Source organism: Myxocyprinus asiaticus, chromosome 22 (assembly GCF_019703515.2).
Source record: "Myxocyprinus asiaticus isolate MX2 ecotype Aquarium Trade chromosome 22, UBuf_Myxa_2, whole genome shotgun sequence".
In the NCBI taxonomy this organism is placed as follows: domain Eukaryota; kingdom Metazoa; phylum Chordata; class Actinopteri; order Cypriniformes; family Catostomidae; genus Myxocyprinus; species Myxocyprinus asiaticus.
In genome coordinates this window covers 2,668,962-2,690,684 of record NC_059365.1, presented here as the reverse complement: position 1 = coordinate 2,690,684, position 21,723 = coordinate 2,668,962, and the positions used below count along the sequence as shown (strand labels likewise).

Sequence of the window (21,723 nt, the reverse complement as noted above, 5' to 3'; positions counted from 1 at the left end):
TTATCTGCGGATTCCCTTATCTCCAAATTAATCACGTCTTTACCGAAATATGGATTGTTGTCGTTAACATCTTGTATATGAAAAGTGATACGATGCAGCTCTAAAGGATTTTCTAGCACGAGCTCCTGTTTTATAACGCATGAAGATTTCTTTCCACAAAGACTTTCTCTGTCGATCCTCTCCGCTACTGTCAGTTCTCCAGTATTCAGATTAATATCACAGTATCGTTTTCTGTTTCCTTCAGTATCAATTCGAGCCTTACGAGATGATAGTCTGTTCACTTCAAGCCCGAGATCCTTCGCTATATTTCCAATCACAGATCCGCGTTTCATCTCCTCCGGAAAAGAATAGCTCACGTCTCCATAAGCGGTGTGCGCCATGAACAATACGGCGAGGAAAAGACGGTGCACCGACAATCCTTTATGCATCATTTTCGGTTGAGGACGAAATTAACTCGATCCGTATGAAGCGAGAGATGTAAATATGAACAAATAACTATCACAGTATGAATACAACACCAGATTCTGCTGTTGTAAGAAAGACGTGATGCAATCTCTGTACAGCCGTTGTGCGTGCATTCGCCGAACAGTAACGCAAATGGGTGGAGAAAACAATATATTGGATGTACAGGTAAACAGCGACATCATGAGGAAAAAGTGAGATGATCCTTCACATAACCTCAGTGCGATTCACGCCATCACATTAAACTTATTCCTTAAATGTAGAAGTGAAATTAACTTTGGAAGTTGTTAAGGTCGAGTAAGCTAAAAATCTTATTTTAGTAATTAGTTAATAGGCCTACACTGAAAGTAATGGTTAAAAAATAAAAATAACAATAATAATAATAATAAAACAACAACAACAACAACAACAACAACAACAACAAAGCACTAAGTTTGTCAGAGAATTGAGCACACACAGTTTGCGCTAAAACACATCATTACCATGGACAGCGACATGGTAGTTAATACGCCATATAATCACCAACAAATTGTGGTATGTACAATAACTGCTTGAATCTCCATATGAACAAGATAATATAAAATAAATCTCAGCACATAAGCCATGAAATAAAACAATTAAATTGAGAAAACCATGCTGCAGCGAAACAATGTGAGCAGAACTTTTTGGCACATGTATTGATGACTTGGGGATGGTGGTGCAAGAGCGAATTGCAAAGCACAAACAAATTTTAAATTAAAACTCATTGCTAAATGCTTCAAAGGCATAATGGGGGGAAAAATCGGATACGTTATGTTCTTACAGGGAGAGAGATAAAACTCGGCATTTAAAAGAGAACATTGCACTTTCTATAAATAACTAATAATGCCCCTGAAATCCAAAACAAATACAACTTAAAAAAAAAAAAAAAAGAAAAGGAACCTGTTTACATAAACCATATCTTAAAAAAGAAAACAATGATGTTTTTCGTTAACTGAATAATAATAATAATAATAATAATAAATAAATAAATAAATAAATAAATAAAAATAAAAAAATAAACATTTTCCATGCTTTTGTAGTTATCATTGCACTTGACAATATGACTTTGCTGATTAAAGCATACCCTACATTAAATCCGCACTCGTGGTAAAGTTTACCTAAAATAAAAATTAGTTTCACATCTACATTAAATTAATGTTCCCAGGAAAAGTAAACATTACACGAGCCAGATCAAGACAAAATTATTGAAAAGCTCAATAGCTCAACAAAGAGAGTCAGAGAGAAATCAACATACCTGACATATACTCTCTGCGCCCTCTTCAAGATCATTAAGATCATCCACAGAAGTCTGAGTCTTTTTCAGAGTCAGGTCAGAGGTCAGCGTGCCCTCATTATAAGATCTGACGAACTTGAAGTCACTAGTGCGCGAGCCCGTGGTCAGATATGCGTCATAATTGTAAGTGCTGCGGAGAGTTCCCGCGCCCTCCACGTCTGCGTAATTTGGAGGGAGATACGCGCTGGGAATGGCTACAGCTCCATCAAACAACAGTCTGGGCTTTCTCCTGCGACAAAACCTCACGGCCAGGATGATGATGAGGAAGGTGAGGAAGAAAGTGGAAACGGACACCAGCGCGATGATCAAATAAAACGTCAGTTTGGAGCTGCTCTCGTCATGAGACATGTCTTTCAGTTCTGGAACTTCAGCCAAATTATCTGATATAAGTAAATACAATGCGCACGTGGCTGAGAGAGAGGACTGTCCGTTATCTCTCACGGAGACAACAAGGTTCTGTTTCATGCTGTCAGATTCAGAAATGTCCCGCTGCGTCCTGATCTCTCCGCTGTGGACACCGATAGTGAAAAGTCCCGGATCAGTCGCTTTAATAATGTGATACGAGAGCCACGCGTTCTGTCCAGAATCCGCGTCCACGGCGATCACCTTGGAGACCAGGGAGCCCGCCTGCGCAGCTTTGGGGACCATCTCGGTCATGAAGGAGTTCCCTTCCGGAGAGGGGTATAATATCTGAGGGGAGTTGTCATTCTCATCCGTTATGAAGACACTCACGGTCACGTTACTGCTCAGAGGAGGAGACCCGTTGTCTCTGGCTAACACGAGCACTTTGAAACTTCTCAACTGCTCGTAATCAAACGACCTCACGGCATGAAGGACCCCGGTGTCTCCGTTAATGGATAAAAAGGAGGACACCGGTGCGCCATTGACATCAGAGGGCAACAGAGAATAAACTACAGTGCCATTCTGTCTCCAGTCCGGGTCTGTAGCTGATACTGAACAAATAGAGGAGCCCGGTTTGTTATTTTCTTGCACATTAGCTCTGTAATTCTGCTCCTCAAATACAGGTGGGTTATCATTCACGTCAGCTACAGTGAAGTGAATATTCTTAGTGGAAGATAAAGGCGGAGAGCCCTCATCAGTAGCAGTAATTGTGATGTTATAATCAGACACCAGCTCGCGGTCTAATTCACCTGTGGTCACCAGAGAATAGTAATTTTTGATTGAAGCTACGAGTTTAAATGGGACGTTTTGCTGAATGGAGCAGCGCACCTGTCCGTTATTCTCAGAGTCTCTGTCCTGCACATTAATGATGCCAACCTCTGTACCGGGTGACACGTTCTCTGGAATAGGGCTATTTAAAGATGTAATTACTATAAGGGGAGCATTGTCATTAATGTCAGATATCTCAATAACTACAGTTCCATACGTTACCATTCCCAATCCATCCGTGGCTTGAATCGGCAGCTCAAAAGAGGACTCCTCCTCATAGTCAAGAGACCCTATTAAAGTTATTTTGCCAGTATTTGAACCGACAGAAAATATTGCCATGTCATTTTCAGAAACATGTCCAAATTCGTATGTCACTTCTCCATTTTGTCCCTCGTCAGCATCAGTAGCACTCACAGTAACCACTACAGTATCTACAGGAGAATTTTCAGGCAGATTGACTTTATAGACGGCCTGACTAAAGACTGGAGCATTATCATTAGCATCCAGTACAGTGACGTGTATGGCTACAGTACCTGATCTCGGTGGAGTCCCACCATCAACCGCAGTGAGAATTAAAGACACCTCTTTTTGATGCTCACGATCTAATTCCTTTTGTAGTACCATTTCACCGTAAAATTTTCCAGTTGCTTTTGCAGTAACAGCCAATTCAAAATATTCATTCCTAGCTAAATTGTAGTTTTGGACCGAATTAGTTCCTATGTCCGCATCGTGAGCTTCCTCCAGTAAAAAACGAGCCCCCCGGTCAGCCGATTCTCTGATTTCGAGTTTTATAACATTCTTTTTAAATAGAGGAGAATTGTCATTTATATCTTGAACATTTATATCAATGCGATGAGATTCAAGAGGATTTTCCAGCACGAGCTCCTGTTTTATAACGCATGAAGATTTCTGTCCACAAAGAATTTCTCTGTCGATCCTCTCCGCTACTGTCAGTTCTCCAGTATTCAGATTAACATCACAGTATCGTTTTCTGTTACCTTCGGTATGAATTCGAGCCTTTCGAGATGACAGTCTGTTCACATCGAGCCCGAGATCCTTTGCTATATTTCCAATCACAGATCCGCGTTTCATCTCCTCCGGAAAAGAATAGCTCACGTCTCCAAACGCGGTGTGCGCCATGACAAAGACGAAGAGAAAAAACAGCAGTCCAAAAGAAACCGGTAACAATCCTTTGTTCTTCATTTCAGCACAGAAATGACGGACACGTCTGCTTAAACAGATTCCTTCCCACAAATATTAACAAAGGCTATCCAAATATTCAGCACGTACTAAAAAAGCGAGCGCTCTCGACCATAGAAAGGTCTGAGACCACAAAAAAATCCGGGCGTACAAAAGGAAATGGTAATATTTGTGGGTGGAGAAATCACCATCACTTCACTAAGCAGGTGCACAGCGACACCACGAGGCTCAAAACCTTACTTTTTAAAATTAACTCTGACAATAATTAGAATATAAACAAAGCACTCTGGGATAAAGAAACTATTTTGAAAATGACCACCTACTGGTCCGTGAAAAAAATATGCAGTTGTAAAATATATATATATATATATATATATATATATATATATATATATATATATATATATATATATATATATATATATCTCCTCACCGTCCAATCTGGACAAACGATATCAACTCAGAACAACGTGAAAGTGTGAAATGAGCCCTCACATTTCTGCAGCACCATGGACAGCGTCCCTAATATTGACGATTTGAGCCCCTAGCCCAATAACACCTCCAGCACTACTGAAAATAATAATAATAATAATAATAATAATAATAATAAACTAAGTCTATCTGGAAGCCTTTGTGGGTTTGATAAACAATGATTGCAATTGAGGGATATGATCTTAGGTTAGAAGAAAGTGAGCTCATAATTAAATCTACCAGCCCATTAACTTGTACAAAGAATAAATCCAATAGTCACATACAGCACCGCTATCTATCAATTACATACATACCTGCATAAATAGTCTTGTGAGAAGAATTACAGTGGGTAAAGTTTCACGTTAGTTTGAGCTTTTGGTACAAAAATTCTCAAATATAATAATAATGGTATATTATATTGAGTATAATGTATGAAGATAACAGAACACAAAGAATAAACATGCTTTATTATAAATATTTACTGATGATAAATGATTCAGGAAATGTTTTATAATTTATTGTGTGCTTCTCTAAAAGGTTTCTGGCAGACAACATCAACATGAAGTTTAAACTATACACCTAATCATTTGCAATGTATTCGAAAAGAAATGCAATAGGTGTCACGGTCCTGTCACTCTGTTAGTCTATGTGTTTGTCTGACAGGACCGTGGCACCATCATCCCATGTCTGTCTTGTGTTTCATTGTCTGTCTTTGTGTGAGTGCACGGTTTTGGTTGTATTCCCTGCCATGTGCTCTTCGGTCTGTCTTGTTTCATATCTGGAGTGTTGTGTCTGGGTCCTGACTTTCTGTCTTGTTCAGTTTCAGTCTGTGTTGGCATCCGGACACCCATGCTCCATGTCTGTCTATTATTGACATGGGTGCATCGCGCTTATGGCAGCATGCACTCACGTCAATAGTATATGTCTGTCTCTCGCAAACATGGTGCGCCTTGCGTTGCGCGTCTGGGTCGCGAGCTGTCTTCACGTTGTTCTGAGGTTCGATCACTTCTGTCTGAGATTTCGGGTTTGTGTGTGGCCGAACTCTCACACAGGTGTCCTGTCTTGTCACCTGTTGCATGCATCACGTGGCGTTTGCCTCTTGATGCACGCTCAGGTTTCGTTTAGTGTGAGAATGCGTGGCATCGCTTTGTTTGGCGTTGTTACGCATTCTCTCATCTTGTTTGTCGGTTGGCATGAGCGTATATTGCCTTATTGTCTTGGCAATGTGCACTCATGCCATTCGGGTGTTTTGTTGTCTTGTGAGAGCACGTGGCTTTGTTTTGTTTCTGTACTGCCGCGTGTCTCTCTGTCTTACGTCATATCACGCCTCCTTGTTTGCTTATTATTAGTTAATTTGCCTCACCTATCCCCTGTTAACCTGTTTGATTTCTCTCCTTATTTTAGTCTCCTCGTGTTTGCTGTCCAGTGCCAGTTTGTCTTGTTTCCAGTCTTGTGTGCTGTTGTATCCAGTCGGACTGTTATGTTTCAGTTGGTCCCGTCTTGTTGGTCTGTTGGTCCTGTTTGTTTATTCCCATCCCTACCTCGGTCCTGTTTCCCCTGTCCCAGCCTGGATTAATTACTTTACGTTTTCCCCTACAGGGTAGTTTGTGTTTGTTATTTTTCCCCCCTTGTGGGAGTTTTATGTTGGATTTTTGTGTTTTATTTCTGTATTAAATAAACCATTATTTTTCACTCTGCGTTTGGGTCCTGAGCCTCTCTTTTTCTGACAATAGGTATGGTGAACTAACAATATATATATATATTATTATTATTATTTATTTATTTATTTATTTATTTTTTTGCATAATTTATTAATTCTGGATATTATTAATGTATAAAAATACAATTGTTAATTGTTTGTTCATGTTAGTTCATAAAGCAATAACTAATATTAACATATAAAAATGATTTAAAAAGTGAATTGGTGTAGGCCTGTGTTGAAATTAACATGAAATAATATTAATAAATGGCGTAAAGTTTTGTTCATTGTTGGTTCATATATGTTCATAATGTAGTTAACTAATGTTAATGAACACAACCTTGTTGTAAAGTGTTGACAATTAAAAAAAAAAAAAAATAATAATAATAATAATGTTGTTCCACTCTGATCTAAGCAATCGTACCACTTCAATCAATCCAAACAGTGAAGACTCTAAACTTTAAAAGATGTAAACAACGACAATCATACTACTATTAAGAATAACGCATCATACCTCAGAAAAGTTATCTCCATCAAGCCCTTCAAGATCATCCACAGAAGTCTGAGCCTTTTTCAAAGTCAGGTCAGAGGTCAGCGTGCCCTCATTATAAGATCTGACGAACTTGAAGTCACTAGTGCGCGAGCCCGTGGTCAGATATGCGTCATAATTGTAAGTGCTGCGGAGAGTTCCCGCGCCCTCCACGTCTGCGTAATTTGGAGGGAGATACGCGCTGGGAATGGCTACAGCTCCATCAAACAACAGTCTGGGCTTTCTCCTACGACAAAACCTCACGGCCAGAATGATGATGAGGAAGGTGAGGAAGAAAGTGGAAACGGACACCAGCGCGATGATCAAATAAAACGTCAGTTTGGAGCTGCTCTCATCATGAGACATGTCTTTCAGTTCTGGAACTTCAGCCAAATTATCTGATATAAGTAAATACAATGCGCACGTGGCTGAGAGAGAGGACTGTCCGTTATCTCTCACGGAGACAATAAGGTTCTGTTTCATGCTGTCAGATTCAGAAATGTCCCGCTGCGCCCTGATCTCTCCGCTGTGGACACCGATAGTGAAAAGTCCCGGATCAGTCGCTTTAATAATGTGATACGAGAGCCACGCGTTCTGTCCAGAATCCGCGTCCACGGCGATCACCTTGGAGACCAGGGAGCCCGCCTGCGCAGCTTTGGGGACCATCTCGGTCATGAAGGAGTTCCCTTCCGGAGAGGGGTATAATATCTGAGGGGAGTTGTCATTCTCATCCGTTATGAAGACACTCACGGTCACGTTACTGCTCAGAGGAGGAGACCCGTTGTCTCTGGCTAACACGAGCACTTTGAAACTTCTCAACTGCTCGTAATCAAACGACCTCACGGCATGAAGGACCCCGGTGTCTCCGTTAATGGATAAAAAGGAGGACACCGGTGCGCCATTGACATCAGAGGGCAACAGAGAATAAACTACAGTGCCATTCTGTCTCCAGTCCGGGTCTGTAGCTGATACTGAACAAACAGAGGAGCCCGGTTTGTTATTTTCTTGCACATTAGCTCTGTAATTCTGCTCCTCAAATACAGGTGGGTTATCATTCACATCAGCTACAGTGAAGTGAATATTCTTAGTGGAAGATAAAGGCGGAGAGCCCTCATCAGTAGCAGTAATTGTGATGTTATAATCAGACACCAGCTCGCGGTCTAATTCACCTGTGGTCACCAGAGAATAGTAATTTTTGATTGAAGGTACGAGTTTAAATGGGACGTTTTGCTGAATGGAGCAGCGCACCTGTCCGTTATTCTCAGAGTCTCTGTCCTGCACATTAATGATGCCAACCTCTGTACCGGGTGATGCATTCTCGGGAATGGGGCTATTTAAAGACTTAATTGTAATAAAAGGAATATTGTCATTAATGTCAATAATATCCACAATTACATTGCTATAAGATGTCAGACCAGGCCCATCTTTTGCTATTATCCGTAACTCAACTGTTGTCTCTTCCTCATAGTCAACTTTACCAGTAATTTTAATAATACCGGTTTTACGATCAAGAGAAAACAAATTTTTATATTCTTCTAAAACGCGACCAAATTCATATGTCACCTCTCCATTTTGTCCCTCGTCAGCATCAGTAGCACTCACAGTAACCACTACAGTATCTACAGGAGAATTTTCAGGCAGACTGACTTTATAGACGGCCTGACTAAAGACTGGAGCATTATCATTAGCATCCAGTACAGTGACGTGTATGGCTACAGTACCTGATCTCGGTGGAGTCCCACCATCAACCGCAGTGAGAATTAAGGTTATCTCATTTTGTTGCTCACGATCCAATTCTTTTTCTAACGCTAACTCTGCAAATTTCCCACCAACGACATTACTTTGAACGGACAGCGTGAAATAATTGTTTTTCTGCAGACTATACCCTTGAACAGAATTCTGCCCGATGTCAGCATCGTCTGCTTCCTCCAATAAAAACCGTGTGCCTTTAAATGAGGATTCTCCGATTTCAATTGTAATTATGTTCTTAGAATATTCAGGGGTGTTGTCATTAATATCCTGGACATGTAAAGTGAGACGGTGTAATTGTAAAGGATTTTCCAGCACGAGCTCCTGTTTTATAACGCATGAAGATTTCTTTCCACAAAGACTTTCTCTGTCCATTCTCTCCGCTACTGTCAGTTCTCCAGTATTCAGATTAATATCACAGTATCGTTTTCTGTTTCCTTCAGTATCAATTCGAGCCTTTCGAGATGATAATTGTTTCACATCAAGCCCGAGATCCTTCGCTATATTTCCAATCACAGATCCGCGTTTCATCTCCTCCGGAAAAGAATAGCTCACGTCTCCAAACGCGGTGTGCGCCATGACAAAGACGAAGAGAAAAAACAGCAGTCCAAAAGAAACCGGTAACAATCCTTTGTTCTTCATTTCAGCACAGGAATGACGGACACGTCTGCTTAAACAGATTCCTTCCCACAAATATTAACAAAGGCTATCCAAATATTCAGCACGTACTAAAAAAGCGAGCGCTCTCGACCATAGATATGGCGTCTGAGACCACAAAAAATCCGGGCGTACAAAAGGAAATGGTAATATTTGTGGGTGGAGAAATAACCATCACTTCACTAAGCAGGTGCACAGCGACACCACGAGGCTCAAAACCTTACTTTTTAAAATTAACTTTGACAATAATTAGAATATAAACAAAGTTTTCTGGGATAAAGATATTATTTTGCAAAGTACTACCCATTGTATCGTGAAAAACGCTAAATAATAATAAAAAGAAATCTGCTGTTATAAAATAAACTAATTTTATGTATCTTAGAGAGAGAAAAAACTATATTCTCAAATGTATATTCTAACCGTTCGATCTGGACAAACGATATCACCTCAAAACAATAAGACAAAAAGAATCGAAGTTTCACATTTCTGCAGCACCATGGACAGCGCCACTATTATAAACGAGTTGAGCCCCTATAACACCTCCAGCACTACTGAATTAATAATAATAATAATAATAATAATAAGTCTTAAATCTGTAACAATAGAGGGATATGGTCTGTGGATAGAAGAAAATTAGCTCTAAATTAAAACCACTAGCCAATTAACTTTCACAAACCATCAATCCAGCAGTGATCTACCAACATCAGTCAATTACATACATACTTGCATAGATAGTTTTGCAAAATAATTTTACCACGCATTCAAGTTTCACATTAGTTTAAGATTCATTCAGACATACAGTACAAAAAACAACAACAAACAAACCAAAAAAAAATTTGCTAAAAATATTGCTATATTATGTTGAGTAGGAATAATGTATGAAACTAACAGAATATAACGGATACAATTTTTGTTGGATAATGTAAAATTAAAAGAAAACTACGCATATAGCTTTCCAAACCAAAACCCCAGAGTGTCACAGAGCTGAAACCAGACAAAATTATTGAGAAGCACACAAAAAAACATCTGAACCATATCAAATTGAAGACTAATAATAATAAATTCTGGGAAAAATTGAGCAACCTTAATTAAAAATAAAATAAAAAATAAAAATAAAAAATAAAGTATTTAAAGATATTTCTACAGTAAATCTCACATCTGATCAGAAAAACATTAACAATTGGAACTGGAGTCACTTGGAATCAAAAATAACTAAAACCCTTTAGACTATTAGATTAGCTCAGAAGAACTGACAGATGCACTTAATAAACTAAAACCAAGAAAGGCTTGTTGTTCTGAAAATATCAGAACAGAAATGCAGTAATGCAGGAGGCCTTATGAAAACTGTTCAATCTTGTTCTGCAAAATGGCTACTTTCCTTATACCTGGAATACGGGTTTAATACACCTGTTATACAAGAGTGGAGACAAATTTGACACCAATAACTACCGAGGCATTTGTGTGAACAGTAATCTCCGGCAGACTTTCTATTGTATTCTGAATGCATGGATATAGGCCTTCCTTACCAAGCACAATGTCTTGAGTAAGAGTCAGATTGGATTCAATGCACCACAAACCACATTCACACTCAACATACTCTAGTCAACCAGCAAAGGAAAAATGTATGCATGTTTTGTTGATTAAATAAAAAGAGTTTGATTCAATTTGGCATGATAGTCTACACTCACTAAGCACTTTATTAGGAAGACCTGTACACCTACTTATTCATGCGATTATCTAATCAGCCAATCGTATGGCAGCAGTGCAATGCATAAAATCATTCAGATGTGGGTCAGGAGTTTCAGTTAATGTTCACATCAACCATCAGAATGGAGAAAAAATGTGATCTCAGTGATTTCGACCATGGCATGATTGTTGGTGCCAGATGGGCTGTTTTGAGTATTTCTGTAACTGCTGAACAGTCTCTAGAGTTCAATAAGAATTATGCCAAAAACCAAAAACATCCAGTGAGTGGCAGTTCTGCGGAAGGAAACGCCTTGTTGATGAGCACGTTCAGTGGAGAATGGCCAGACTGTTTCGAACTAACAGAAAGGCTACAGTAACTCAGCTAACCACTCTGCATAATTGTAGTGAGCAGAATAGCATCTCAGAATGCACAACATGTTGAACCATGAGGCGGATGTGCTACAAAACAGAAGACCTTGTTGGGCACCTTATTAGGACCATAGTGTTCCTAATAAAGGGCTTAGTGAGTGTATATTATGCAACTCTACAATGTGGCAAATGGGGTCAAATGTGTGACAATTAAATCCATGTATTCAGACAACAGGTGCTGAGTTAAAATTGGCATTAAAAGAACATAATTCTTCACTCAAGGGTGTGGAGTGAGACAGGGCTACAATTTGAGTCCAACTCTGTTCAATTAATACATTAATGAGTTAGCAGTGCTACTGCAACAATCTGCAACACACGAAATAAATCATAACTGAAATTTCTGCACTATGCAGAAGACCTGGTACTGCTGTCAGCTGTTGCACAAGAACTACAACAGCACTTTGACCTGCTGGAGAACTACTTTGAGAACTAGGCCCTGAGAGTAAATAAAATAATAAAAAATGAATGAATGAATGAATTAATTAATTAATAAATAAAAAAATATATACAAAAATCATATTTGGATCATTGGGAAAAAGAAAGTAAAAACCAAAGTAAATTGAAATGTTATGGGGCCCTAAACAAAAAGTATAATCTGGAAGAATATCTTTACACGGTGAGAGATACAAAGCAGGGATGGATCCTCATCAAATACAGGCTCAGTGATCACAGTCTGGCCATAGAAAAAGGCAGACACAGACAAACATGCCTTCCAAAGAACACAGAGACACTGGAGAGGTCGAGACAGAGACACACTTTCTCTTTAGGTGAGAGAGAAATACACTGACAAACTCTCAAAACTCATGACACAGTTTTCCAGTACAGCAAAAATGGATCAAAAGCAGGTAACCAGGTGTTAGTGGCGGAGGACAGTTACAAATCAGTTGCAGCAATATTTGGAAATATTGTATGTTAACACAATCATACAAATAAATTACTTTTAAATTGAAATTGAAAACAAATGTGCTTTCTCCTAAATATTTACTGATCACTGAGGATGAATGATTTGGGCAATTTTTATTATTCATTGTGTGCTTCTCCACACATGTAAACATTTCTGTTACTCAGATGACATAACAGGCAAAAACTATACACCTAACTATTTGAAATGAAGTAAAAAAGAAATGCAAAGGGCATCATGAACTAACAACACATTTTTACATCATTTATTAATCATGGTTAATGTAAATTTATGAAAAATACAGTTGCTAATTGGTAGCACACGTTCATTCATAATGCACTAACTAATGTCCAAGTAAAAACATTTTATTTTATTTTTAAAATGCTACAAAATTATTATTCATTATTAGTTCATGTTAACTAACGTTAACAAATGTTCACGAAAATAACCTTGTAAAGTGTAACAGATATACAATATACAGTATATATATATATATATATATATATATATATATATATATATATATATATATATATATATATATATATATATACTATATATATATATATATACAACAACGACGACAATAATAATCATAATCATAATAATAATTAAGTCAGTTGCATCTGACGTAAAAAATAGTTATGGTCGTTCAACTTTAGTTGAATTAATCTAAACAGTAAAAACTCTAAAAATTAAAAGATTTAAACGACGACGCAAATCATACTACTATTAAGAATAACAAATCATACCTCAGAAAAATTAGTTGTATCAGCATCAAGCCCTTCAAGATCATCCACAGAGGACGGAGTCTTTTTCAGAGTCAGGTCAGAGGTCAGCGTGCCCTCATTATAAGATCTGATGAACTTGAAGTCACTAGTGCGCGAGCCCGTGGTCAGATATGCGTCATAATTGTAAGTGCTGCGGAGAGTTCCCGCGCCCTCCACGTCTGCGTAATTTGGAGGGAGATACGCGCTGGGAATGGCTACAGCTCCATCAAACAACAGTCTGGGCTTTCTCCTACGACAAAACCTCACGGCCAGGATGATGATGATGAAGGTGAGGAAGAAAGTGGAAACGGACACCAGCGCGATGATCAAATAAAACGTCAGTTTGGAGCTGCTCTCGTCATAAGACATGTCTTTCAGTTCTGGAACTTCAGCCAAATTATCTGATATAAGTAAATACAATGCGCACGTGGCTGAGAGAGAGGACTGTCCGTTATCTCTCACGGAGACAATAAGGTTCTGTTTCATGCTGTCAGATTCAGAAATGTCCCGCTGCGTCCTGATCTCTCCGCTGTGGACACCGATAGTGAAAAGTCCCGGATCAGTCGCTTTAATAATGTGATACGAGAGCCACGCGTTCTGTCCAGAATCCGCGTCCACGGCGATCACCTTGGAGACCAGGGAGCCCGCCTGCGCAGCTTTGGGGACCATCTCGGTCATGAAGGAGTTCCCTTCCGGAGAGGGGTATAATATCTGAGGGGAGTTGTCATTCTCATCCGTTATGAAGACACTCACGGTCACGTTACTGCTCAGAGGAGGAGACCCGTTGTCTCTGGCTAACACGAGCACTTTGAAACTTCTCAACTGCTCGTAATCAAACGACCTCACGGCATGAAGGACCCCGGTGTCTCCGTTGATGGATAAAAAGGAGGACACCGGTGCGCCATTGACATCAGAGGGCAACAGAGAATAAACTACAGTGCCATTCTGTCTCCAGTCCGGGTCTGTAGCTGATACTGAACAAACAGAGGAGCCCGGTTTGTTATTTTCTTGCACATTAGCTCTGTAATTCTGCTCCTCAAATACAGGTGGGTTATCATTCACGTCAGCTACAGTGAAGTGAATATTCTTAGTGGAAGATAAAGGCGGAGAGCCCTCATCAGTAGCAGTAATGGTGATGTTATAATCAGACACCAGCTCGCGGTCTAATTCACCTGTGGTCACCAGAGAATAGTAATTTTTGATTGAAGCTACGAGTTTAAATGGGACGTTTTGCTGAATGGAGCAGCGCACCTGTCCATTATTCTCAGAGTCTCTGTCCTGCACATTAATGATGCCAACCTCTGCACCGGGTGATGCATTCTCGGGAACTGGGCTATTCAACGACTTAATTACTATAATAGGAGCATTGTCATTGACATCCGTAATTTCAACCAGTACCATTGAGTACGAGGATAAACCTGAAGCATCTTTTGCTATAACACGCAACTCATACGCTGATTTCTCCTCATGATTTACAGCTCCAATAACAGATATTGCTCCTGTCTTGCGATTTAATACAAATAATTTCTTATCTTCATCAGAAACATGGCCAAATGCATAAGTAATCTCTCCATTTTGTCCCTCGTCAGCATCAGTAGCACTCACAGTAACCACTACAGTATCTACAGGAGAATTTTCAGGCAGACTGACTTTATAGACGGCCTGACTAAAGACTGGAGCATTATCATTAGCATCCAGTACAGTGACGTGTATGGCTACAGTACCTGATCTCGGTGGAGTCCCACCATCAACCGCAGTGAGAATTAAAGTCACCTCTTTTTGCTGCTCACGATCCAACTCTTTATTTAATACCAGTTCACTGTATTTTCCTCCTATATCGTTCGATTTAACCGATAAAACAAAGTGCTCATTTTTTTCCAAAGTGTAAGACTGCACTGAATTCTTCCCTATATCCGGATCGTGCGCTTCCTCCAGTAGAAAACGCTCCCCTTTGTCCGCTGATTCCCTGATTTCCATTCTAATAACTGCCTCATCAAAATGTGGATCGTTATCATTTACATCTTCAATGTGTAAACTGATTCGATGCAGCTCCAAAGGATTTTCCAGCACGAGCTCCTGTTTTATAACGCATGAAGATTTCTTTCCACAAATCTCCTCTCTGTCGATCCTCTCCGCTACTGTCAGTTCTCCAGTATTCAGATTAATATCACAGTATCGTTTTCTGTTTCCTTCAGTATCAATGCGAGCCTTTCGAGATGACAGTCTATTCACTTCAAGCCCGAGATCCTTCGCTATATTTCCAATCACAGATCCGCGTTTCATCTCCTCCGGAAAAGAATAGCTCACGTCTCCATAAGCGGTGTGCGCCACCATGACACAAAAGCAAAGCGAAAGCAGTGAAATAAACCTTCCTTTTCTCTTCATTTTGAGATAAACACATAAGCCCAACCAACGTCACGAAAATCGTTTTGTTTTTTTAAGAATAGAAGTTCACTAATATCTGCAGGGCAAACACCGGTATAAAACATACGACCCAAAGATAAAATGTCGACTTTACCTCCCGTCTCCGTAGCAAATAGCCTTTAGTGTATGACACAACAAAGTGGGTGGGAAGACACACTTGTTTGTTCTACAAAAGGTAAACAGCGACACCATGAGTCTGTAGGGAAGACTGCTTTAATGCTACTCTATTAAAATCAATTGCGTAGTGCAGAAATACTGTCTGAGAAAGAAATAAAGATAGTTGATGTGATGCTATAAGTAATCATCTATCACTGAAAGCTATGAATTCATCCTAGTTTTGCTAACTGAAAGCAGTCATTGTACCTTAAGCCAGGAAGGCTACAAACAAGACCCTTCAATACTAAGTCTATTTTAAGCACCACGGACAGCAACACAAATGAGTTGAAATCAGTTACTACTGGACCGACAGTTATGACAGCTATACACTGGACAAAAATGCTAGCATGCTTTAAAACTTGATCACATTGTGTGGATAACACACAAATTAAAAGTGTCAATGCACTATTAGTAGAAAAGACACTGATTAACCTACCGATAAACACCCAACATAAGCATGCACACTTATGTAATAGGTTGGTTGACAGGAAATACTTTTGGAAAGTTAATATGTCTGGCGTTGTGATATGCTGTACTTAATCTAAAAAAGCATTTGTTTCTAACTATTTTACAATTATGCATATAGCTTTTATGAGCTCATACTAATTAAGACCATATAGAACATTTTAACTTTTAAAAATGCATTTGTCACACCGCGATATTAATTACAATGAACCAGTGAAAGCAAAATTAGATCAGAATGGTGCAATACAGAACCTAAGATATACACTTTCCCTTTTACATTCTTATGAATTTTAACTTCAAATCTTGATGTTGATAAAAGTCAATGGACACGTTAGGCAACTCGCAAACGAATTAGCTTTGTTAAAACAGATGGGTAAAGGCGGGAAAGGCCACGGTATGTTTGTATCCAAAACATTTGGCTACTAACAGAGAACTAATGTTATATGCTAAATACTTAAACTCTTTTAAATATGCATGCAAGAATGAACATATGCAAGGATACACTTACATTAAACCATTATTGCAAAGAACAAGCTCTTTATCAAAGCATCCGTGGCACTGTTAAAACAAACCACTGAACAATTAGGAGAAATGTCACAGTCTATATCCACAGTGACTTCATGGACCAATGATTCCAGTGTATGCATAAAACATCTTAGGAAATCGTATAAGATGCCATCACACCGATTATATAAATACCTAACGCACTGAGAAAGCAAATAACTGTAAAAAGTTTAGCACATAGGGTAAAATTGAAAAATAATAAATAATAAAAACAAAATAGAGTAAAAGATCAAATCATATCTGCTTTTCATACGTGATGACCTCAACCAATAATAATAAACTAAATCAAATGATAACAAATTAATCACATCATAGCCTATATAACTCTGTGTTCACGCTGTGAACATAAAAGGTGTCACAAACTTAGCACCATGGACAGCAACGAGGGAGCGTGAATATTACATCTACTGTACATGTATTCTGACGATCTTTACAAACAAAACTAAAATATTGGTTATTATGTTGATTAAAATGAATAAAGAAACAGAATATAAAGTAAACTATAGACGCACTTTATCCTAAATATTTACTGACCTTTGGGGATAAAGGATTCAGGATATTGTGTATCATTTATAGTGTGCTTCTCTACGCATGTAAAGTTTTTGTTACTCGGGGAATATTGAACAAAGAAGAAACTATATACTTAACAATTTGCTTTAAGTCAACAAGAAATATCTTATTTTGATTTGCGCAATAGGGAGCATGACAGAAAAAAAAGCAGCAATAATTTTAGAAGCAAATGATAAAAGGAGTATATGTGAGAAGCCTGACAGGGAAAATACGGATAGTCATTCAAATTTGGTCTAAGCATTTCAATCGTTCCAGACACTGAAGACACTAAAGATTGAAACCTGAACAATAATACAATTAAGAATAATGCATCATACCTCAGAAAAATTAGTTGTATCTGCATCAAGCCCTTCAAGATCATCCACAGAGGACGGAGTCTTTTTCAGAGTCAGGTCAGAGGTCAGCGTGCCCTCATTATATGATCTGATGAACTTGAAGTCACTAGTGCGCGAGCCCGTGGTCAGATATGCGTCATAATTGTAAGTGCTGCGGAGAGTTCCCGCGCCCTCCACGTCTGCGTAATTTGGAGGGAGATACGCGCTGGGAATGGCTACAGCTCCATCAAACAACAGTCTGGGCTTTCTCCTGCGACAAAACCTCACGGCCAGGATGATGATGAGGAAGGTGAGGAAGAAAGTGGAAACGGACACCAGCGCGATGATCAAATAAAACGTCAGTTTGGAGCTGCTCTCGTCATGAGACATGTCTTTCAGTTCTGGAACTTCAGCCAGATTATCTGATATAAGTAAATACAATGCGCACGTGGCTGAGAGAGAGGACTGTCCGTTATCTCTCACGGAGACAATAAGGTTCTGTTTCATGCTGTCAGATTCAGAAATGTCCCGCTGCGTCCTGATCTCTCCGCTGTGGACACCGATAGTGAAAAGTCCCGGATCAGTCGCTTTAATAATGTGATACGAGAGCCACGCGTTCTGTCCAGAATCCGCGTCCACGGCGATCACCTTGGAGACCAGGGAGCCCGCCTGCGCAGCTTTGGGGACCATCTCGGTCATGAAGGAGTTCCCTTCCGGAGAGGGGTATAATATCTGAGGGGAGTTGTCGTTCTCATCCGTTATGAAGACACTCACGGTCACGTTACTGCTCAGAGGAGGAGAACCGTTGTCTCTGGCTAACACGAGCACTTTGAAACTTCTCAACTGCTCGTAATCAAACGACCTCACGGCATGAAGGACCCCGGTGTCTCCGTTGATGGATAAAAAGGAGGACACCGGTGCGCCATTGACATCAGAGGGCAACAGAGAATAAACTACAGTGCCATTCTGTCTCCAGTCCGGGTCTGTAGCTGATACTGAACAAACAGAGGAGCCCGGTTTGTTATTTTCTTGCACATTAGCTCTGTAATTCTGCTCCTCAAATACAGGTGGGTTATCATTCACGTCAGCTACAGTGAAGTGAATATTCTTAGTGGAAGATAAAGGCGGAGAGCCCTCATCAGTAGCAGTAATTGTGATGTTATAATCAGACACCAGCTCGCGGTCTAATTCACCTGTGGTCACCAGAGAATAGTAATTTTTGATTGAAGCTACGAGTTTAAATGGGACGTTTTGCTGAATGGAGCAGCGCACCTGTCCGTTATTCTCAGAGTCTCTGTCCTGCACATTAATGATGCCAACCTCTGTACCGGGTGACGCATTCTCGGGAATGGGGCTATTCAGAGATTTTATTACTGTAACGGGGGCATTGTCATTTATATCTGTAATATCTATAATAACGTTTGCAACTGATGAAAGACCATTACCATCTATTCCTTCAACAACAATTTCATATTTGAACTCATCCTCAAAGTCGACTAACCCTATCAACCTAATTTCTCCAGATTTGTGATCCAGTGAAAATATTTGTTTTGCTGTTTCAGTAATGTGACTAAATTCGTATGTCACCTCTCCATTTTGTCCCTCATCAGCATCAGTAGCGCTCACAGTAACCACTACAGTATCTACAGGAGAATTTTCAGGCAGACTGACTTTATAGACGGCCTGACTAAAGACTGGAGCATTATCATTAGCATCCAGTACAGTGACGTGTATGGCTACAGTACCTGATCTCGGTGGAGTCCCACCATCAACCGCAGTGAGAATTAAAGTGATCTCCTTCTCCCGTTCGCGATCTAACTCTTTATCTAAAACTAGCTCGATATATTTGATATCACCTGTTTCAGAATTCACAGCAAGAACAAAATTTTCATTCCTCTGCAGTGTGTAGCTTTTCACGGAATTTTGTCCGATATCTGCATCGCGAGCTTCATTTACCCGAAAACGCGCACCTTTAGCAGCAGATTCACTAATATCAAGTTTGACAAAATCTTTAGGAAAAATAGGTGCATTGTCGTTTATGTCTTCTATTTGGAGATTAACACGATGCAATTGCAATGGATATTCTAGAACAAATTCGAAATAAAGAAAACATGTCCGTTTTTCTCTACACAGGGCCTCTCTGTCGATCCTCTCAGCTACTGTCAGTTCTCCAGTATTCAGATTAATATCACAGTATCGTTTTCTGTTTCCTTCAGTATCAATACGAGCCTTACGAGATGACAGTCTGTTCACATAAAGCCCGAGATCCTTCGCTATATTTCCAATCACAGATCCGCGTTTCATCTCCTCCGGAAAAGAATAGCTCACGTCTCCATAAGCGGTGTGCGCCATAAGCACGAAGAACAAAGGGCCAAACATCTGACCATAAAAGCAGAGGATTTTGAAATCCATTCTGGACATATGCACAGACAAACAAAGTACAAGAGAAAATATAATCTACAACATGCCACAGAAGAGTAGTGAATCACAGTATCCGCCCGTGTCCGAGATTTTCTACAAAGAGTCGAGCTGAAATCCCCGTATATGACATCATCAGCAGGGTGGAGAGAAGCAATGTGGTATTGTCAGTGATATCACAGGTAAACAGCGACACTCAGAGTTCAAGTAAGTAACTGCATAATATTTAGTTCTCTGAAAAAAATGTAGCTGAACGTGGAGTAAGTATGATATACGCTACATACAGTATAATGCTCTACAAAATCAAGGGCCAACTAAAAGCTAAAATTATCATAGGCTGGGACACGAGAAGGAATATATATATATATATATAGTACTCCTATAAAAGTCACAGAGCTACAGTATATGACATGACAGGCAAACTTAAACAGCACAAAACACTGCTTTTGCAGAGTCACATCTTGAAAAAGAATCACACAGTTTTTTCTAAAACAAAAAACGAGCCCATGACCTCTGAATGCAGTTTGCTTTGAATTCAAATAGGTACAGTATATGAACTTATGAAATGTAGGGCCATTTGATCAGACAATAGTGTAAATAGAGGGGAATCTATAATCCTACCTGAAACGAATCACTAATTCCCACATCAACCCCATAAACATCACTGACAGAGAAAAGTAGATGAATAACACACGATTTACAAATACATCATATGAAATGGCTCATCAAGGAGAGGAAAAGAGAACTTGACTAAAATCATCAATAAATCACAAAGCAATAATCACAAACTTTGCCAAAGAGTTATTAAGAAACAGAGACCACCGCTGATATAGACACGCAAACCAACCTCAAAAAATGGGTATGACTTATAAAGTTCTCTTATTACTTAGAAAATACTTGAAACAATTGAAAATGTTACAACTATATATATATATATATATATACATATACTTGTAACATTTTCAAGCGGTGTATATGCAGGTTTGGTGAGTAACGGGATACATGTAACGGGATTACGTATTTAAAATACTTAATATAAGTAACTGTAATCCATTACAGTTACAATTTAAATCATTGGTAATTAGAATACAGTTACATTCAAAAAGTATTTTGATTACTGAAGAGATTACTTTGCATTTTATTGTCATTTGTTTCATTTAATATTTAGTCCTTTCAGATGGAAAACATTTATACATATAAATGATGCGATCCAAAGTGCATTTGAACAGCAGTGAAACACTTTCTTATGATGTGTTTCATTCATACGAGCAGACAGAGAAGTAAGTTTGAAGAAAGTTTGGAGCAGCAGAAATGGATATAAACTTTGTGTAAATTGTCAGCTTTACGCTAAGTTAAAATGCTATTTCTAGCCATTTTACATGCATGTTACCAAGCACGATCATATTTTTATATCAAGAAAATTCATATTGGATCATAATTTCTTTTTTCTAGTAATACCTTTGATATTAGGGCAAAAATCATATTCTTGATAATAATTTTTGTATTGTTTTCCTGTAAAAACTATTAAAAAAACCTTAAAACAAGATCAATTTGATTTATCTTGTTTTAGAAACAACACTGCATAAGATATTTCGGTTTTTCAGAGAAAGTATTTTTAACATGTGTATTTTGTCTTACTGTACTGGCAGAGTTTTTATAGTCAAAACAAGTGAAAAAATCTACCAGTGCTGAAGAAGTAATCCAAAGTATTTAGATTACATTACTGACCTTGAGTAATCTAACAGAATACATTACAAATTACATTTTACAACAT

At 38.9% G+C, this 21,723-nt stretch overlaps 2 protein-coding genes across 11 annotated transcripts in view; both read right to left on the bottom strand.

Annotated features, from left to right (window-relative positions):
• The window catches only part of LOC127413200 (protocadherin gamma-A2-like), a 144,557-nt gene that overhangs the window by 115,520 nt on the left and 7,314 nt on the right, over positions 1-21,723 (bottom strand). For 2 of the 10 annotated variants that reach the window (XM_051650111.1, XM_051650113.1), the window contains exons 3-4: positions 8,016-8,142; positions 1,739-2,928 (exon numbers count right to left, since the gene is read on the bottom strand). The exons of 2 other annotated variants lie outside the window; for them this stretch is intronic. In XM_051650111.1, coding sequence (XP_051506071.1) covers positions 1,739-2,928; positions 8,016-8,142 — 1,317 coding nt within the window. Of the gene's footprint in view, positions 1-1,738; positions 3,530-7,105; positions 9,276-17,534; positions 19,973-21,723 lie in introns of those variants that run through there. 6 more of the 10 variants (XM_051650112.1, XM_051650105.1, XM_051650109.1 and 3 more) reach the window with 6 other exon arrangements.
• LOC127413209 (protocadherin beta-3-like) overlaps positions 18,708-21,723 on the bottom strand; it is a 51,218-nt gene continuing 48,202 nt past the window's right edge. Inside the window, exon 3 of the mRNA XM_051650146.1 lies at positions 18,708-18,851. The gene's annotated coding sequence lies outside the window, so the exon portion shown is untranslated. The remainder of the gene's footprint in view (positions 18,852-21,723) is intronic.